The sequence below is a fragment of the Eubalaena glacialis genome, chromosome 3, assembly GCF_028564815.1.
Source record: "Eubalaena glacialis isolate mEubGla1 chromosome 3, mEubGla1.1.hap2.+ XY, whole genome shotgun sequence".
Taxonomy (NCBI): Eukaryota; Metazoa; Chordata; class Mammalia; order Artiodactyla; family Balaenidae; genus Eubalaena; species Eubalaena glacialis.
This window is the reverse complement of record NC_083718.1, coordinates 49,938,012-49,956,099: the sequence shown is the minus strand read 5'-3', so window position 1 is coordinate 49,956,099 and position 18,088 is coordinate 49,938,012. Positions and strand designations below refer to the sequence as shown.

Genomic DNA, 18,088 nt, shown 5'->3' with positions numbered 1-18,088 from the left:
ATGAAAAGGTACTTTTCAGTAACAGGTACAAGAGTAACCCAACACTTGCCAAAGGATCATGGAAACTTGCTCATGACATATGGAACCAGCTACATGTTATCCGTGTTTTCCTTATGGAAACCCCTTGCAGCTGGATGGCTTTCATTCAGGCAAAATACATTTAGTCTAACTTCCACATGTTTAGCTCTGCATAAGGCACCGAGCAATGAATTGGTATTATCATTGGGCACATACTCATCGAGGACCCAACCTACACCTTGGTCAGTGGTTTAAGTATAAGCTATTAATGGCTCTCAAGCCCTTAAATAAGGACTTATTCACACTTACTGAGTGCCCACTCTAGGTACAAATGAACACACCTATTCAGGTTGTCCATAGTAAAGCCAAAATGGCCCCAAACCAATCCATAAATGTTATCTTAATGTTACAATTAGAATTTTTGTTTAAAGTACATTATATCAACCCATGCTAACCAATGAAGCTATTTCCCATTCTTACCAGGAATCCATGTTAACACTGATTCATTTACAGGGACAGTATAACAACATTTTCTATCATATAAAATAATCACACTGAACTGTACACTTAAAAAAATTAAAATGGTAGATTTTATGTTATGTATATCTCCCCCCTGCAACACACAAAGTAAATAATCAGAAGCTTTCATTCTTTGATAGTCAATCTCTTTACCAAAAATTTTGTGGTTCAGCACTTGTACACTTCAATGACATTTAAACAGCTATACAATGTTAAATATCAGCACAATTTGAAACTTCTATGAAATTATTTGTATTGAAAGTATGTGTGTGATAAACTATTGGGCTGATTTTTGTTGTGGTTGAGAGGCTGAGGATGGACATAGGTCAAAAGTATTCCCTTTAGGAATCAGAGTCTAGTGACAGAGAACAGACGTCCATAAGTTTAATGAAACAACACTGGCTTTGCTTTACTGGCGTTATTTGTAGTGTTGTACTGGAAAACGTTTGCCAAAAGAATTAAATGGATTTTGGGGGCCACAGAGGAAGAACTTTGTTCCCATAAATTTTGGGGGAGAAAAACCTCTGTCAATTTTCCAAAGGGAATAGGGATTGTAGCTCCTTGCTGATTAGGGAGCTGTCCTTTCCAACTGAGACAGTTTCCTGGAGGATAAGGATAACATTGATTCTTAATTGTCAAGTCCAGCATTTTTCTGGACCACTCTCGAAGTTCTGAGGGAAGTAATGGAACCTATGCATGGAGAGAAATTCTCCAGGAGAGTCCAGTATGATTAGGAGCAACCAGGAAGCCAAGCAAGAGATACCATTCCCCAGACACTCGGGAGCAAAAGGGAATAATAGCATTTCAGAGCTGTTAATTTGAATCTCTTTTTACGTAATTAATTTCTCATACCCCCAAAACTCTTCTAAAAAGTCAAGACCTTTTATATTGCTTTACCCATAGCATTCCCTATGAACTAAAAAGTATTAGAGTTTCTTATGCCTACTACAATAAAGAGATTGAATAATTCAGGAGCTTATTTGCTTACTCACTAAAAATGCGAGGAATGAGTCTGAGATGAATTCCAGGTATCCCGATATTAAGTTCTCCAGATTTTTTCTTGTGCCTTTATTAAAACGTTGAGGAGGAGATGTCTAAAAAAGGGTTGTTTTGATTGTTCCCACAGTCCTAGATTATCAACAATTGATTTGGAAACATTCTAGATAACAGTTGTCAAGAAATTAAACGTCTGTTTTTACCAGAATGTAGTCTGACCATTTTTCCCTCGCAGTTCGAAGGGCTGCCTGTCGTAGTTTCATCACATGGGCAAAACGGGAGCCAGGCCAGTGCTTTGGTCCAATTTCATCAGGATAAGACCTATAGTAATGATAACAATAATATTAATAATAATAACAGCTAATAATTATTGAGTGCCTGTATATTCCAGGCACTATGTACTAATTCATTTAATCTTCCAGTAGTAACCCTAGGAAGTCGATACTATTATGGTTATCATTATCCCATTATTACCGATAAGAAACTGGAGCAAGGAGAGATTAAGTAATTTGCTGCTTCCCATACACATGACTTCTTACATGAAATATTTCAGTGGGTTCTCATTAGAACTCACTGAGTCCTTGTGATGTAAGTGCTACCGCTATCCCCATTTCACAGCTGAGGAAATCGGTTTCACAGCTGAGGAAATCGGTTAGAGTGGTTAATCATTTGCTTAACATTATGCAGTTAATAAGGGGTACAGTCAGAATTTGAATCCAGGCATAACCCCAAAGCTCATGTTCCTAGACACAGTCTTATACATTTAGCCATCAAATAAATTTGGAAATGTTACAGCATCAAAATATGAGTTTCCCAGGAAAAATCAAGGTTTGCCTTACGTGGTCAAGTCTCAGTAAACGATTCCACAGAGTCTAACATGTTGATCTGCCCCAGATGGAGTGAGATCATGGAGCAGATGCATAATGCTGGGCTCTCTATCAACATCCACAAAGCAGCCAGGCCAGGACTCGTCCACGGCCATGGAGGCAGGTGGGTTAGCACACCCTCAAGAACCTTTCTGAAAGCTCCCAACTGGTATGGTCATTGATAAAGTCGCAGTGGCCCCAAAATGGCCACCACTTCAAGTTCTTAATGCTGCAATGGCAGTACATTTCCCTCAGTGAATGAGAAACCGCAAAAACAATGAGACCGTAACCATACAAATAAGATTAATAAAATTATTTTTGCACAGGAAGTCTCTGGAATGTCTTCCTCAATTATTGTTTCTACAAAAATCAGTGGAATTTCTGTTTTTCTGAATATGTTGCCCCCAAAAATGCCTTCTCTGGTATTTCTCACACTGACCTTGGCATATAATATATTTAGTCTGAATCTGGCAATGGAGAAAATTACCAGGATGCAAGAGAGGTACATAGAGTCTTTCTGGGCTACTCTAATTAGGCCAAATTCCATTATAAGGAACTCCAAAAGATTGTTCAAAATTTTTTAGAGTGTTCAAATTTGGTTGTTAAATTTTGCTCCATATACGGACCATATACTGAGATTTGAGATATATATGTAGATACGTACATACATACACATAATAAAAATATTATATAAAGAGAGACTAGAAGAACAAAAATTTGTTCTGGAATAGCACTCCTTATTATGATAATACATATTTGGCTCCCAATAAATGACGTACCCTGGGCAAAATTTCAGCAGCTCAATTCGTCCTATTTCTACAATTTCTTAAGCTAGAATTGTAGTAGCCTTGGGAACATTTAGAGTAGTAAGTTTAAATATATTTATTCATGTTCTCATTTACTTATTTGTTCATCCAACAAGTATAAATTTAGTGCCCGCCAAGAACATAGCACTGAGTGATATGAAGTATTTGTATATTTTAGCCCCTGCCAAAGAAATAAAAAAATACTTAGAAAAAAAATGCATGAATCAGATAGTTAATGTTAGTTAAGTTTATTGTTGTGTCAAACAAGAAGATATAGGAAATAAGCAATACAAGTGTTGAGAGAAGGTACATCTTTGTAACTGGAATGATTAGCAACAGCCTTTGGTAGCAGTTAACCGGTAGCAACATCCAGATGAAGCAGTTTTCTTTTAGGAAATATTGGTGTATACGTATGGATGCTAAATTTATGAAATCTTTTAAAAATATATATCAGGTATTTGAACTTCATTCTGTAGGTACTAGAGAGTCACTGAAGTCTTTTTAATAGAGAAATGACAGCACATTGCTAATATTTTAGGTAGACTGATTTGACAGTGTGGTATAGAGGATGATTTGAAGATGGAGGCTACTAAGAAATTGCTATGGTAAAGACTGGAAATAACGTAAATGTCCATCAGTAGGAGGTTGATTAAACAATTATGGTACATCCACACAATGAAACTCTGCAGTCATAAAAATAATGGAAGACACTCCTTAACTATTGCTTTGGAATGATTACCAAGATATGATGAGTGAAAAAGCAAGGTGTATGTAAGAAGTATACAAACTTTTCACTATGCTCCCTCAAGGATAAAAGGGTTATCCTCAAAGTATGAATAAATAATATCAATATTTTAAAATATATGCTGCTGTGGTAATTTACTTGAGAACTAATGAGAACCTGAACTTGGCTGGTAGCTGCAGGAGTAAAGAGGAAGAGAGACATGAAGATTTGTCACAGGAAGAAATGGCAGGTCTTTGTAACTTACTAGACACAGAGATGAAAGACAAGGGAAAGTCACATGTGCCCCCAAGATTGGAAGCCTAAAATGGCTGGAAGACTGGTTAAGGGGGGAAGGGTGAATAATGAGTTCACAAAATGTTCTCTTGCTACTCACTCAGGTTCATCCATAGGTCTCCACTCCACATAGTGATAGGCTCTCTGGACATTTTTCAACCACTCCCTGAGTATTTCTGTTGTATTATCCACATTGTGATCAGTGGCTGCCCTGCATGAAAGAAAGCACAGCACAGTTCAGTTATTATGTCATCCAAAGAAAGAGGGGGAAAACCAAAAGACCCCAGATTAACTGAAAGGAGAATGGCCAGTTCTAGACATTGTGTGTATGAAAATGACTCCCTCGTGGTCCAAACTAGACAATGAATTTCTGAAGTGAGAGATGTTGCTTTAAACCATCTCTGTGTCATTAGATCCTTAAGCAGGACTTGGCCAATAGTAGAATCAATAAGTGATTGTACTAAAATAGTATATACATAAAATGAATTAAAGTAGAGTTAGGTAAATAATATTCTTGGAAAGTTTCTTGTTTGTTTTAATTTTTAGTTATCCAAGATGTAAACTCTGCCTTTTAACTTACATAACAACCCTCAATTTAAGCAATTATTCAGAGTTGCATTTTCATTTCAAGTCCAACAAAAATTTTAGCCAGTGCTGCTTTAATCGTATGCACTAGAGGGGAAAGTCACAATAACAGTTCCCAGTATAAAATTCAAAATCCAAGGTATCTTCACCTATCTATTTTGGATTAACTCTACCATCACTTATACAAAATAGAGTACCTTCAAAAGTCTTCAAACAACGTACACAAAACTTGTTTCTGTTCTACCTTGAAAGTTTAATAAACTGATCCACTTCAAAAGCTTAACTCACTTATTAAAACAAAAGTATTTTCAAATTTTATCACAAAGCAAACGCATGCTGAGTATAAGATATACATCTAAAACAAAGTTATTCAGAACACCTAAAAATGAACCGATATTCCAGTCAATTGGAAAAGAAAGAAGGAAAGCAGGGATTGTAAACTTGACATCAAATAAGGTATAATTCTGGCCAAAAAATATTAAACATGACAAAGCAAAATTGTAATTCTACTAATAATGCTAAAGGATATAATTCACATCAAAGATATAATAAATGTGAATATCCATGTACCTTCATATAGCACAGGGGTTGGCAAACTTTTCTTTAAGAACCAGATAGTGACTATTTTAGGCTTGCAGGCCATACACTCTCTGTTGCAACTACTTAACTCTGTCATTGTAGCAGTAAAGCAGTCATACACAATACATGAATGAATGAGCATTGCTGTACTCCAATAAAGCTTTATTTACAAAAGTAGGCAACTAGTCTGCAGGCTGTAGTTTGTCAACCCCTGATATAGCAGAAAGTATAGAAACTGCAAGGAAAAACAAGCACCAATAATAAGAGATGTTAATATACCATTTTCAGTTGAAGAAAGTGCAAGTGCGAAAAAAGTAAATATATAGAGGATCTACAGAACACAATAATAGAGGTTATACTTTTTTCTCAAGTGCACATGGAACATTCACAAAAACTGACCAACAATTACATTACAAAGAAAGCCTCTATAAATTAGAATAATATAAACAGCATTCTCTGATCACAATGTCATAAAACTAGAAATTAGTAATAAAATAAAACCCCCAAAATTCCATTAAAAACTCTCTATTAAACAACTATTGAGTGAAATAAGAGCTACAAATCAACTTTATAACTTCTAAATATAAATAATGAAAACACTAGATATCAGAACCGGGGGATACAATTAAAGCAGTGGTCAGAGAAAAATTCAATTTTTTTATCCTTAAATCAATAAATATAAATGAGTTGAACTCCTACTCAAGAAGCTAGAAAAAGAGCAACAATACAAACAAGCATAAAGACAAAGTCATGAGGTAGAAAACAGAAAAAGAGCATAACTAATAAACAAAAGAAATGTTACTTTTTTTGAGAACAAAATCAACAAAAGACAATCACTAGTTAATCTAACCAAGACAACACAAAAATTAAAAATAAGAAATGACAAAGATGAGGGGAATATGACTGATATGGAAGGAATTTTTTAAAAATATCATAAGTGGTCACTTTGTGCAACTCAATGAAAAATAAGTTTAAAAACTAGATATAATAGAAGATTTCCCAGCAAGATGCATGTTAGCAAAATTGACTCCATTAGAGAGAGAAAACTTAAACAGAACAATTTTCTTGGAAGAAATAAAGAGAAAAACGAAAACACTGGCCCAGGTGGTTTCATAGGGGAATTCTACCAGATATCTTAATAGATTAGATATTTCCAATGTTATGTAGCTTGTTCTCCAGAGCATAAGAAAAAAAAAAAGGGGGGGGGGAATTCCCTAGCAGTCCAGTGATTAGGGCTCGGCACTTTCACTGCCGAGGGGCCTGGGTTCAATCCCTGGTTGGGGAACTAAGATCCCATAAGCCGCATGGCCAAAAAAAAAAAAAAAAAAAATCCAAGTCCTTTTAATAATGCAAGTACAATATTGATATCTAAACCTGATAAAGATACACACACACAACTACAGGCCAATATTTTTCAATGAATATGCTGCAAAAATCCTAAAGTATTAGCAAAGAGAATCCAATATCCTATTAAGAAAATATTATATATCATAGCCTAAGATTGTGCAATATAAAGGAAATTCATTAATATAATTCACTATATTAATAGACCTGAAGAAAAATCATATGATTATCTCTGTAAATGCTAAACAGGTCTTTAACAAAATTCAACACCTATTCTTGTTTTTTTAAAACCACACTGAATAAAATTAAAATAGGAAGGGAGGGAGGGAGGGAGGGCAGGCAAACAGGAAAGAAAGAGTCATGGGAAGATAGAGGTGTCTGAGACTATTAAAAGGCAGTAAAAAGACTTATACTTTATTGGCAATTCAGCAGTTCCTCCTGGGAGGGAAAGCTATTGGCATTATCAGCAGCAGTGGTTCCCTGAAGGCATGGCCTTGATAAGAGCAAATGAAGAGATGTGAACAGTGGTCACGTCCTCCATTTATGTCCATTTCAGTAAATAGGATTTTGTTAAACCCAATCTATAATGGTTTTTGTTTTTCCCACTTGAGCTTTTGGTGGTCACTGCTGCTCCAAAAGTAACAAATGAAATCTTTAAGAGAGAGAATATTTAGGAATGTTCAAGAGAAAAAACACTGTTAAGCAAAGCATGGTGAAACTCCATGTTACATAGGGAATAAATTTCTATAAAACACGAAGTAACGTGAAGGTATGCACTTAAGTCACAAGGTATAGAAGAATGAAGGATAGAGGTCTATGACTAATATCTGAAAATCTTATTTCATAAGATGGATATTTGAACGAAAACTATCCTTCTTTAAAACATTATTCAAAAAATAGAGGATCAAGAGGTGAAGCTGATGGCTACTTGATCTACTTTCAAGTCTTTTCTGGAAATCAGATTAGAATCAGCTCCTTTCTTCAAAACAAGGTCTAGGAGGGAGAGAGACCCACAGGCCCACCCGGACATTCCATCATCTGGAGGGAAGAGAGGTGATGTGTGTAGCTGACGGTATTGGGGGATACCAGGTAAGTATGTTGGGACAGAGATGGGGGAGTACAAGGAGGTGGGAAATTGGGCCAGGAAGCAATGTGGGAGAGAGACACGGGCTCCATCCAGTTTGCAACTGTGCTGAGAAGTGTAGCATGTCAGCAAAAATCACATCCACTCTCACACACTGCCACAAGCCACCAATGTCCAGCATGATGTCCAGCATCATAGCCAGGAAGGGCACTAGAACTGTCAAACCACTCATCTCACAGTATGATGCATGTGTAGAGCAATTCCTGAAACTGGGAATCCACTCCAATGCACATTATTCTTCACGCAAAGTACTATGAGTAAGAGTATGTTAAAACAAAAATATCTTGACGATAGTGTTAGCCAAAAGTTTTAGGAATTCTAAATTATTCCCAAATTACTTATAAATAGTGTAGGAGAATTTAGATAGCATCTACTTCTTTCCTTGACTGTTGTTTCTTCATTACACAGGATTTATATTCTCTTTGTCCTCCATACACGTTGATGCATTTCCTCCTAATCATTTTAACAAAGTTAAATTTAACAAAGGTCTCATTGTATGAAATTTACTTTCCTGGAGTACAGACTAAACAACTCCAAACTCTGCCTAAGTATCCACTACTGACAAACATCCAGAGAAATTAGCTGCTTGGTGTATGCAAAGATAGATGTCTCTAATTAAAAGTAGAGGCAGAGATTTTAAATACTGTCCTGATGGAGTTAAAAAATTTCCTGTACAGTTACTTCCCCAAATTGTTAAGATTCTCTTTGTTCTCAGGTTTCTGAGGAAATGAGCAAATCTTCCATCTGTGGTCACAGGTTCATCCACTCTGGTCTTTGATGCCCAGGGCCAGTCTCCTGCACTGTCCCAGAGAACACCAGCCCACTGAGGAAGGCTTATGTTCCCCCCTCAAGACCAACTGCCCTGCCTCTCCACTCCCCTGGCAAAGGCAAATAAACAGAAATCCAGGCAGATACTTCTAACTGCTGCCTTTTAATCCCTCTGATGAAAGTGTGTTTCCGTTTGAATACATAATCATGAAAACATGCAGGCGCTGGTCTCTTCAGAGGGTTGGAGAGAGAGAGACAGCAAAGGCCCAGATGCAAGCTCCCTGGAGGAAACATGAGGCTTTAGTTAAAGGTTCTATTTTCAGAGTCCTGTAGAAAATGTAACAGTGCAGTGCCTGACCTGCTGTGAGGCTCCACAAGCAACAGGACACAAAGACATGATACTATACATAGAGAATCCTAAAGATGTCACCAGAAAACTACTAGAGCAAATCAGTGAATTTGGTAAAGTAGCAGGATACAAAATTAGTGCACAGAAATCTCTTGCATTCCTATACATTAATGATGAAAAATCTGAAAGAGAAATTAAGGAAACACCCCCATTTACCATTGCAACAAAAAGAATAAAATGCCTAGGAATAAACCTACCTAAGGAGACAAAAGACCTGTATGCAGAAAAATATAAGACACTGGTGAAAGAAATTAAAGAAGATACAAACAGATGGAGAGATATACCATGTTCTTGGATTGGAAGAATCAACACTGTGAAAATGACTATACTACCCAAAGCAATCTACAGATTCAATGCAATCCCTATCAAACTACCATTGTCATTTTTCACAGAACTTGAACAAAAAATTTCACAATTTGTATGGAAACACAAAAGACCCCAAATAGCCAAAGCAACCTTGAGAAAGAAAAACAGAGCTGGAGGAATCAGGCTCCCTGACTTCAGAGTATACTACAAAGCTACAGTAATCAAGACAGTATGGTACTGGCACAAAAACAGAAATATAGATCAATGGAACAGGATGGAAAGCCCAGAGATAAACCCACGCACATGTGGTCACCTTATTTTTGATAAAGGAGGCAAGAATATACAATGGAGAAAAGACAGCCTCTTCAATAAGTGGTGCTGGGAAAACTGGACAGCTACATGTAAAAGAATGAAATTAGAACACTCCCTAACACCATACACAAAAATAAACTCAAAATGGATTAAAGACTTAAATGTAAGGCTGGACACTATAAAACTCTTAGAGGAAAACATAGGCAGAACACTCTATGACATAAATCACAGCAAGATCCTTTTTGACCCACCTCCTAGAGAAATGGAAATAAAACCAAAAATAAACAAATGGGACCTAATGAAACTTAAAAGCTTTTGCACAGCAAAGGAACCCATAAACAAGATGAAAAGACAACCCTCAGAATGGGAGAATATATTTGCCAATGAAGCAACAGACAAAGGATTAATCTCCAAAATTTACAAGCAGCTCATGCAGCTCAATATCAAAAAAACAAACAACCCAATCCAAAAATGGGCAGAAGACCTAAACAGACATTTCTCCAAAGAAGATATACAGATTGCCAACAAACACATGAAAGGATGCTCAACATCACTAATCATTAGAGAAATGCAAATCAAAACTACAATGAGGTATCACCTCACACCGGTCATAATGGCCATCATCAAAAAATCTACAAACAATAAATGCTGGAGAGGGTGTGGAGAAAAGGGAACCCTCTTGCACTGCTGGTTGGAATGTAAATTAATACAGCCACTATGGAGAACAGTATGGAGGTTCCTTAAAAAACTAAAAATAGAACTACCATATGACCCAGCAATCCCACTACTGGGCATATACCCTGAGAAAACCATAATTCAAAAAGAGTCATGTACCACAGTGTTCACTGCAGCACTATTTACAATAGCCAGGACATGGAAGCAACCTAAGTGTCCATCGACAGATGAATGGATAAAGAAGATGTGGCACATATATACAATGGGATATTACTCAGCCATAAAAAGAAACGAAATTGAGTTATTTGTAGTGAGGTGGATGGACCTAGAGTCTGTCCTACAGAGTGAAGTAAGTCAGAAAGAGAAAAACAAATACCATATGCTAACACATATATATGGAATCTAAAAAAAAAAAAAAAGGTTATGAAGAACCTAGGGGCAGGACAGGAATAAAGATGCAGACCTACTAGAGAATGGACTTGAGGACACGGGGAGGGGGAAGGGTAAGCTGGGACAAAGTGAGAGAGTGGCACTGACGTATATACACTACCAAATGTAAAATCGATAGCTAGTGGGAAGCAACCGCATAGCACAGGGAGATCAGCTCGGTGCTTTGTGACCACCTAGAGGGGTGGGATAGGGAGGGTGGGAGGGAGGGAGATGCAAGAGGGAAGAGATATGGCAACATATGTATATGTATAACTGATTCACTTTGTTATAAAGCAGAAACTAACACACCATTGCAAAGCAATTATACTCCAATAAAGATGTTTAAAAAAAATAAAATAAAAACTCTGTGGCTAAGATGGATTTTTCCATCAAGCTAGGATGCTGAGGACACAGAATGTGTGAACCCCTTCAGGAGAAGCCGACAGCTCCTCCCACTCCCGTGGAAAATGAGTCTGCCATCCTTCTCCCAATCAGATCAGGAAAGGCACCCAGAGAGGAAACCGACATTGCTAAAGGATTCGTTGAAGGAAACAAATGATGTGAAGATACATCTGGAGAGGTGACTTACAAGTGATTTACAGTGATTAGTGATTTCACTAATCAAACTGGAAAACCACTGTTTGTGAAAGCACAAGCAGGCACTGGCCAGAAGACCAGGTTCCTGGGAGGCTAAGCCTGTTCAATCTTTGCTTCAATTGTCCCAACCAGAGTAGAATCACATTAAATCACATTAAATCTCTGTCTCTGGCTGACATAGTAAGGAGAGCTCAGCTCTTGAGCTGTGCCAATCCTCACATAATTAATTTTCTTTGAAGGCCCCATTGGGACAGCGACTTTCCTTTATCTCTAAGGAGCACCAGGACCTGCCAGCCACTAAGAGGTCTCCCTCCTCCACCTTCAGGACAGCTGTGGCCCTGATACGGCTGTGATGCTCATGGTTGGTCCCCTCTTTGTCCAATAGTCTTTGCTGGCTTTCTTTGGAGCTAGTACTTGAAATGGAAGAGCTGGCAGATACAGGTGCAACATCCACATGGCCTTAGGGGAAAGGCTAGGCCACTTCTCACCATAAAGCTGCACATCTGCTTTCTCTCTGATTTTGATTCTAGTTCCTCTTGCCTCTTCCTCTTCCCTAGCTGTGCAAGGCAGCAAAGGCCCATGAGTCTCCGATTCAAAGTCACATTAGGACAGGGGTAAACACATACTGCAAATACAATCAACAACATGTACAGCGATCTCCTTGGCTGATGAAGTTCCCAGGCCAGCAGGTGCATTGTCACTGTTACAGGGGAAAGCAAGAGACCCTGGAGCAGACCAGTAGATAAACATGTCTGCAGATGACAGAGCTTTCCTACTTCGCTGTGGCCAAAAATAAAATCGAGGTGTCTTTGGCAACGCGTAAACACACTGACATTTCTCCTTGTTTTAGAAGGTCAGTTTTCGTTCGTCAGTCTTGGCTCCTAAACTAATAGCCAATTTGAAATAATTACAACTGACTCATTTCTTTTTACAAGAACTACTGAGGTTGTGAGGGCTAAACTCACACTGGTAAGTGTGGGGCCACTGGAGCCATATTAAAGATGCAGGCTGGTGCCTTGGGAGTCAAGATGGCGGACTAGGAGGACGCGGAATTCACGTCGTCTCACAACTAGGGCACCTACCAGACACCGGTGGGGGACCACGGACACCTAAGGGGATGGGAGGAACCCCCAGAGACCAGGTAGGATGTGGGGCATGGGGGGAGTGAAGGGGGAGGAGAAGGGGAGGCGGGATGGGACTGGAGCCCCTGAGGGGTGGCTGGGGGAGGGGAAGGGATCCCACGCCTGAAGGGGGAAATTGGGGAACCACTGGGAGGGCAGAGGATCAAAAGGGAGCATGGCCAGGTTTCCCCTGCCCACTTGGGCCCCCAGGAGCCTGCTGAGATCCCGGGCCTGATCCTCTGCCCACCTAGGCCCCCTCCAGCTGCCCAGGTCCTGAGGGAGTGGGAGGGAGGGAAGGGGGAGTAAAAGTAAAGGCCAGACCTCAGGACCCGCACCCCTGAGGGGTGGCTGTGTGAGGGGAGGAGTTCCTACACCCAGCGGGACCCACCCACGGTTAGGGGTCCAGCAGTGACGGGGGAGGCCCTGGGGGAGACAGTGGGGGAGGGGCATGGAGGAATGGAAGGGAACGCAGCCAGTGCTTTCCCTGTTCACTTAGGCACCGGGGAGCCTGTTGGGCTCCCGGGCCTAATCCTCTGCCCTTGGAGCCTGCCTCCTGCTGCGCAGAGCCCAATCCCCGCCCTTACACCCCCACCCAGGGCCCTACCTCTACAATTGGAGACCCCCTCTGAGACCCCCTCCAACGCGCTAGGCCTAAACCCCACCCACACACCCTCACTCAGGACCCTAACTCCCAACTCCAGAACTCCACACTCCAGAGGCCCTCCTTTCCACCTGCTGCCTCTCCCCTTCTGTCCATGTGCTAAGCAGAGGCCCCACCTAGACCACGCGGCACGCTCAAATGTCACCCCCACCCACCTAGGTCCCGCCACACCCTAAGCCCTGCCCATGCCTAGTTTCCACCCCCCCAAACTCCGCCCCCATAGCCAAGTCTTTTTTTTTTTTTTCTTTTTTCCTTTTTCCTCTTTTAGATTGGGGTTCTGTTTTACCTTGTTGATTCACTGTTGTTCTTTTATAATTTTTATTTTTCCTAATAAATCTTTTATTTTTCTAAGTTTATTTTATTCTTTATACTTTGTTATCGTTCTCTCCTTTTGGCTTGTTTCCCCCCCCCCCCCCACTTTTTTTTTTCTTTTTTCTGTTGTGGTTTTATTTTACCTTGTTGCAGTTGTTTCAATTATGGTTTTATTTTTCCTAATATAATTTTTTTCTTTCTAATTCTATTTTGTTTTTTATTCTTTGATATTGTACTGCTCCTTTTTTCTTTCTTCCTTTTTTTTTTTTCTTTTCCTTTTTTTTTACTGCGCCATGAAGCTTGTGGGATCTTGCTTCCCAGGCTGGAGGTCGGGCCCGAGCTCCTGTGGTGGAGCTCTGAGTCTGAACCGCTGGACTAACAGAGAACCTCAGACCCCAGGGAATATCAAATGGAGTGAGGCCTCCCAGAAGTCCTCATCTCAGCACCAAGACCCAGCTATATCCAACTGCCTGAAAACTCCAGTACTGGACATCTCAGGCCAAACAACTAGTAGGACAGGAATACAGTGCCACCCATCCAAAAAAAAAAACAATGAAATGACAGAAAAATATGTTACAGATGAAGGAGCAAGGTAAAAACCTACAAGACCAAATAAATGAACAAGAAATAGGCAACCTACCTGAAAAAAAATTCAGAGTGATGATAGTAAAGATGATTCAAAATCTCAGAAACAGAATGGAGAAAATACAAGAAACATTTACCAAAGATATAGAAGAACTAAAGAGCAAACAAACGGTGATGAACAACACAATTCCTGAAATTAAAAATACTCCAGAAGGAACCAGTAACAGAATAACTGAGGCAGAAGAACGGATAAGTGAGCTAGAAGATAAAATGGTGGAAATAACTGCCAGGAAGCAGAATAAAGAAAAAAGAATGAAAAGAATTGAGGACAGTCTCAGAGACCTCTGGGACAACATTACACACACCAACATTTGAATTATAGGGGTCCCAGAAGAAGAAGAGAAAAAGAAAGAGTCTGAGAAAATATTTGAAGAAATTATAGTTGAAAACTTCCCTAACATGGGAAATGAAATAGTCAATCAAGTCCAGGAAGCACAGAGAGCACCATACAGGAAAAACCCAAAGAGAAACATGCTGAGACACATATTAATCAAACTATCAAAAATTAAATATAAAGAAAACATATTAAAAGCAGCCAGGGAAGAACAACAAATAACATACAAGGGAATCTCCATAAGGTTAACAGCTGATTTTTCAGCAGAAACTCTGTAAGCCTGAAGAGAGGGCAGGACATATTTAAAGTGATGAAAGGGAAAATCCTACAACCAAGATTACTCTACCCAGCAAGGATCTCATTCAGATTCCATGGAGAAATTAAAACCTTTACAGATAAGCAAAAGTTAAATGAATTCAGCAAAACCAAACCAGCTTACAACAAATGCTAAAGGAACTTTTCTAGGCAGGAAACACAAGAGAAGGAAACGACCTACAATAACAAACCCAAAACGATTAAGAAAATGGTAAAAGCAACATACATATCGATAACTACCTTAAATGCAAATGGATTAAATGCTCCAACCAAAAGACATTGACTGGCTAAATGGATACAAAAACAAGACCCATATATATGCTGTCTACAAGAGACCCACTTCAGACTTAAGGACACATACAGACTGAAAGTGAGGGGATGGAAAAAGATATTCCATGCAAATGGAAATCAAAAGAAGGCTGGAGTAGCAATTCTCATATCAGACAAAATAGACTTTAAAATAAAGACTATTACAAGAGACAAAGAAGGATGCTACATAATGATCAAGGGATCAATCCAAGAAGAAGATATAACAACTGTAAATATTTATGCACCCAACATAGGCACACCTCAATAAATAAGGCAAATGCTAACAGCCATAAAAGGGGAAATCGACAGTAACACAATCATAGTAGGTGACTTTAACACCCCACTTTCACCAATGGACAGATCATCCAAAGTGAAAATAAATAAGGAAACACAAGCTTTAAATGATACGTTAAACAAGATGGATTTAATTGATATTTATAGGACATTCCATCGAAAAACAACAGAATACACTTTCTTCTCAAGTGCTCATGGAACCTTCTCCAGGATAGATCACATCTTGGGTCACAAATCAAGCCTTGGTAAATTTAAGAAAAAGAAATAATATAAAGTATCTTTTCTGACCACAGTGCTATGAGATTAGATATCAATTACAGGAAAAAAGTCTGCAAAAATACGAACACATGGAGGCTAAACAATATGCTACTAACCAACCAAGAGATCACTGAAGAAATCAAAAAATACCTCGAAACAAATGACAATGAAAACACGATGACCCAAAACCTATGGGATGCAGCTAAAGCAGTTCTAAGAGGGAACTTTATAGCAATACAATCCTACCTCAAGAAATAAGAAACATCTCAAATAAACAACCTAACCTTACACCTAAAGCAATTAGAGAAAGAAGAAGAAGAACAACAAAAAACCCCAAAGTTAGCAGAAGGAAAGAAACATAAAGATCAGATCAGAAATAAATGAAAAAGAAATAAAGGAAACGATAGCAAAGATCAATAAAACTAAAAGCTGGTTCTTTGAGAAGATAAACAAAAGTGATAAACCATTAGCTAGACTCATCAAGAAAAAAAAGGGAGAAGGCTCAAATCAATAGAATTAGAAATGAAAAAGGAGAAGTAACAATTGACACTGCAGAAATACAAAGGACCATGAGGGATTACTACAAGCAACTCTATGCCAATAAAATGGAAAACCTGGAAGAAATAGACAAATTCTTAGAAAAGCACAACCTTCCTAGACTGAACCAGGAAGAAATAGAAAATTTATACAAACCAATCACAAGCACTGAAATTGAGACTGTGATTAAAAAATCTTCCAACAAACAAAAGCCCAAGACCAGATGGTTTCACAGGCAAATTCTATCAAACATTTAGAGAAGAGCTAACACCTATCCTTCTCAAATTCTTCCAAAATATAGCAGAGGGAGGAACACTCCGAAACTCATTCTATGAGGCCACCATCACCCTGATACCAAAACCAGACAAAGATGTCACAAAAAAAGAAAACTACAGGCCAATATCTCTGATGAACATAGATGCAAAAATCCTCAACACAATACTAGCAAACAGAATCTAATAGCACATTAAAAGGATCATACAGCATGATCAAGTGGGGTTTATCCGAGGAATGCAAGGATTCTTCAATATATGCAAATCAATCAATGTGATAAACCATATTACAAAGTGAAGGATAAAAACAATATGATAATCTCCATAGATGCAGAAAAAGCTTTTCACAAAATTCAACAATCATTCAACACTAATGCCTCTCCAGAAAGTAGGCATAGAGGGAACCTACCTCAACATAATACAGGCCATATATGACAAACCCACAGCCAACATCATTCTCAATGGTGAAAAACTGAACCCATTTTCTCTAAGATCAGGAGCAAGACAAGGTTGCCCACTCTCACCACTATTATTCAACATAGTTTTGGAAGTTTAACCACAGTAATCAGAGAAGAAAAAGAAATAAAAGGAATCCAAATCAGAAAAGAAGAAGTAGAACTCGTACTGTTTGCAGATGACATGATACTGTACATACAGAATCCTAAAGATGCTACTAGAAAACTACTAGAGCTAATCAATGAATTTGGTAGAGTAGCAGGAAACAAAATTAATGCATAGAAATCTCTTGCACTCCTATACACTAATGATGAAAAATCTGAAAGAGGAATTAAGGAAACACTCCCATTTACCACTGCAACAAAAAGAATAAAACACCTAGGAATAAACCGACCTAAGAAGACAAAAGACCTGTATGCAGAAAACTATAAGACACTGATAAAAAAAATTAAAGATGATACAAACAGATGGAGGGATATACTATGTTCTTGGATTGGAAGAATCAACATTGTGAAAATGACTATACTACCCAAAGCAATCTACAGATTCAATGCAATCCCTATCAAACCACCATTGGCATTTTTCACAGAACTTGAACAAAAAATTTCACAATTTGTATGGAAACACAAAAGACCAAGAATAGCCAAAGCAATCTTGAGAAACAAAAACAGAGCTGGAGGAATCAGGCTCCCAGACTTCAGGCTATACTACAAAGCTACAGTAATCAAGACAGTATGGTACTGGCACAAACACAGAAATATAGATCAATGGAACAGGATAGAAAGCCCAGAGATAAACCCACGCACATATAGTCACCTTATTTTTGATAAAGGAGGCAAGAATATACAATGGAGAAACAACAGCCTCTTCAATAAGCAGTGCTGGGGAAACTGGGTAGCTACAGGTAAAAGAATGAAATTAGAACTCTCCCTAACACCATACACAAAAATAAACTCAAAATGGATTAAAGACCTAAATGTAAGGCCAGATAACTGTAAAACTCTTAGAGGAAAACATAGGCAGAACACTCTATGACATAAATCACAGCAATATCCTTTTTGACCCACCTCCTAGAGAAATGGAAATAAAACCAAAAATAAACAAATGGGACCTAATGAAACTTAAAAGCTTTTGCACAGCAAAGGAACCCATAAACAAGATGAAAAGACAACCCTCAGAATGGGAGAAAATATTTGCAAACGA

The 18,088-nt window shown here is 38.6% G+C and overlaps 1 protein-coding gene across 3 annotated transcripts in view; it reads right to left on the bottom strand.

The window, feature by feature from the left end:
• COLGALT2 (collagen beta(1-O)galactosyltransferase 2) overlaps positions 1-18,088 on the bottom strand; it is a 137,260-nt gene that overhangs the window by 66,102 nt on the left and 53,070 nt on the right. For all 3 annotated transcript variants that reach the window (XM_061185634.1, XM_061185633.1, XM_061185635.1), the window contains exons 2-3: positions 4,324-4,434; positions 1,737-1,854 (exon numbers count right to left, since the gene is read on the bottom strand). In XM_061185634.1, coding sequence (XP_061041617.1) covers positions 1,737-1,854; positions 4,324-4,434 — 229 coding nt within the window. The remainder of the gene's footprint in view (positions 1-1,736; positions 1,855-4,323; positions 4,435-18,088) is intronic.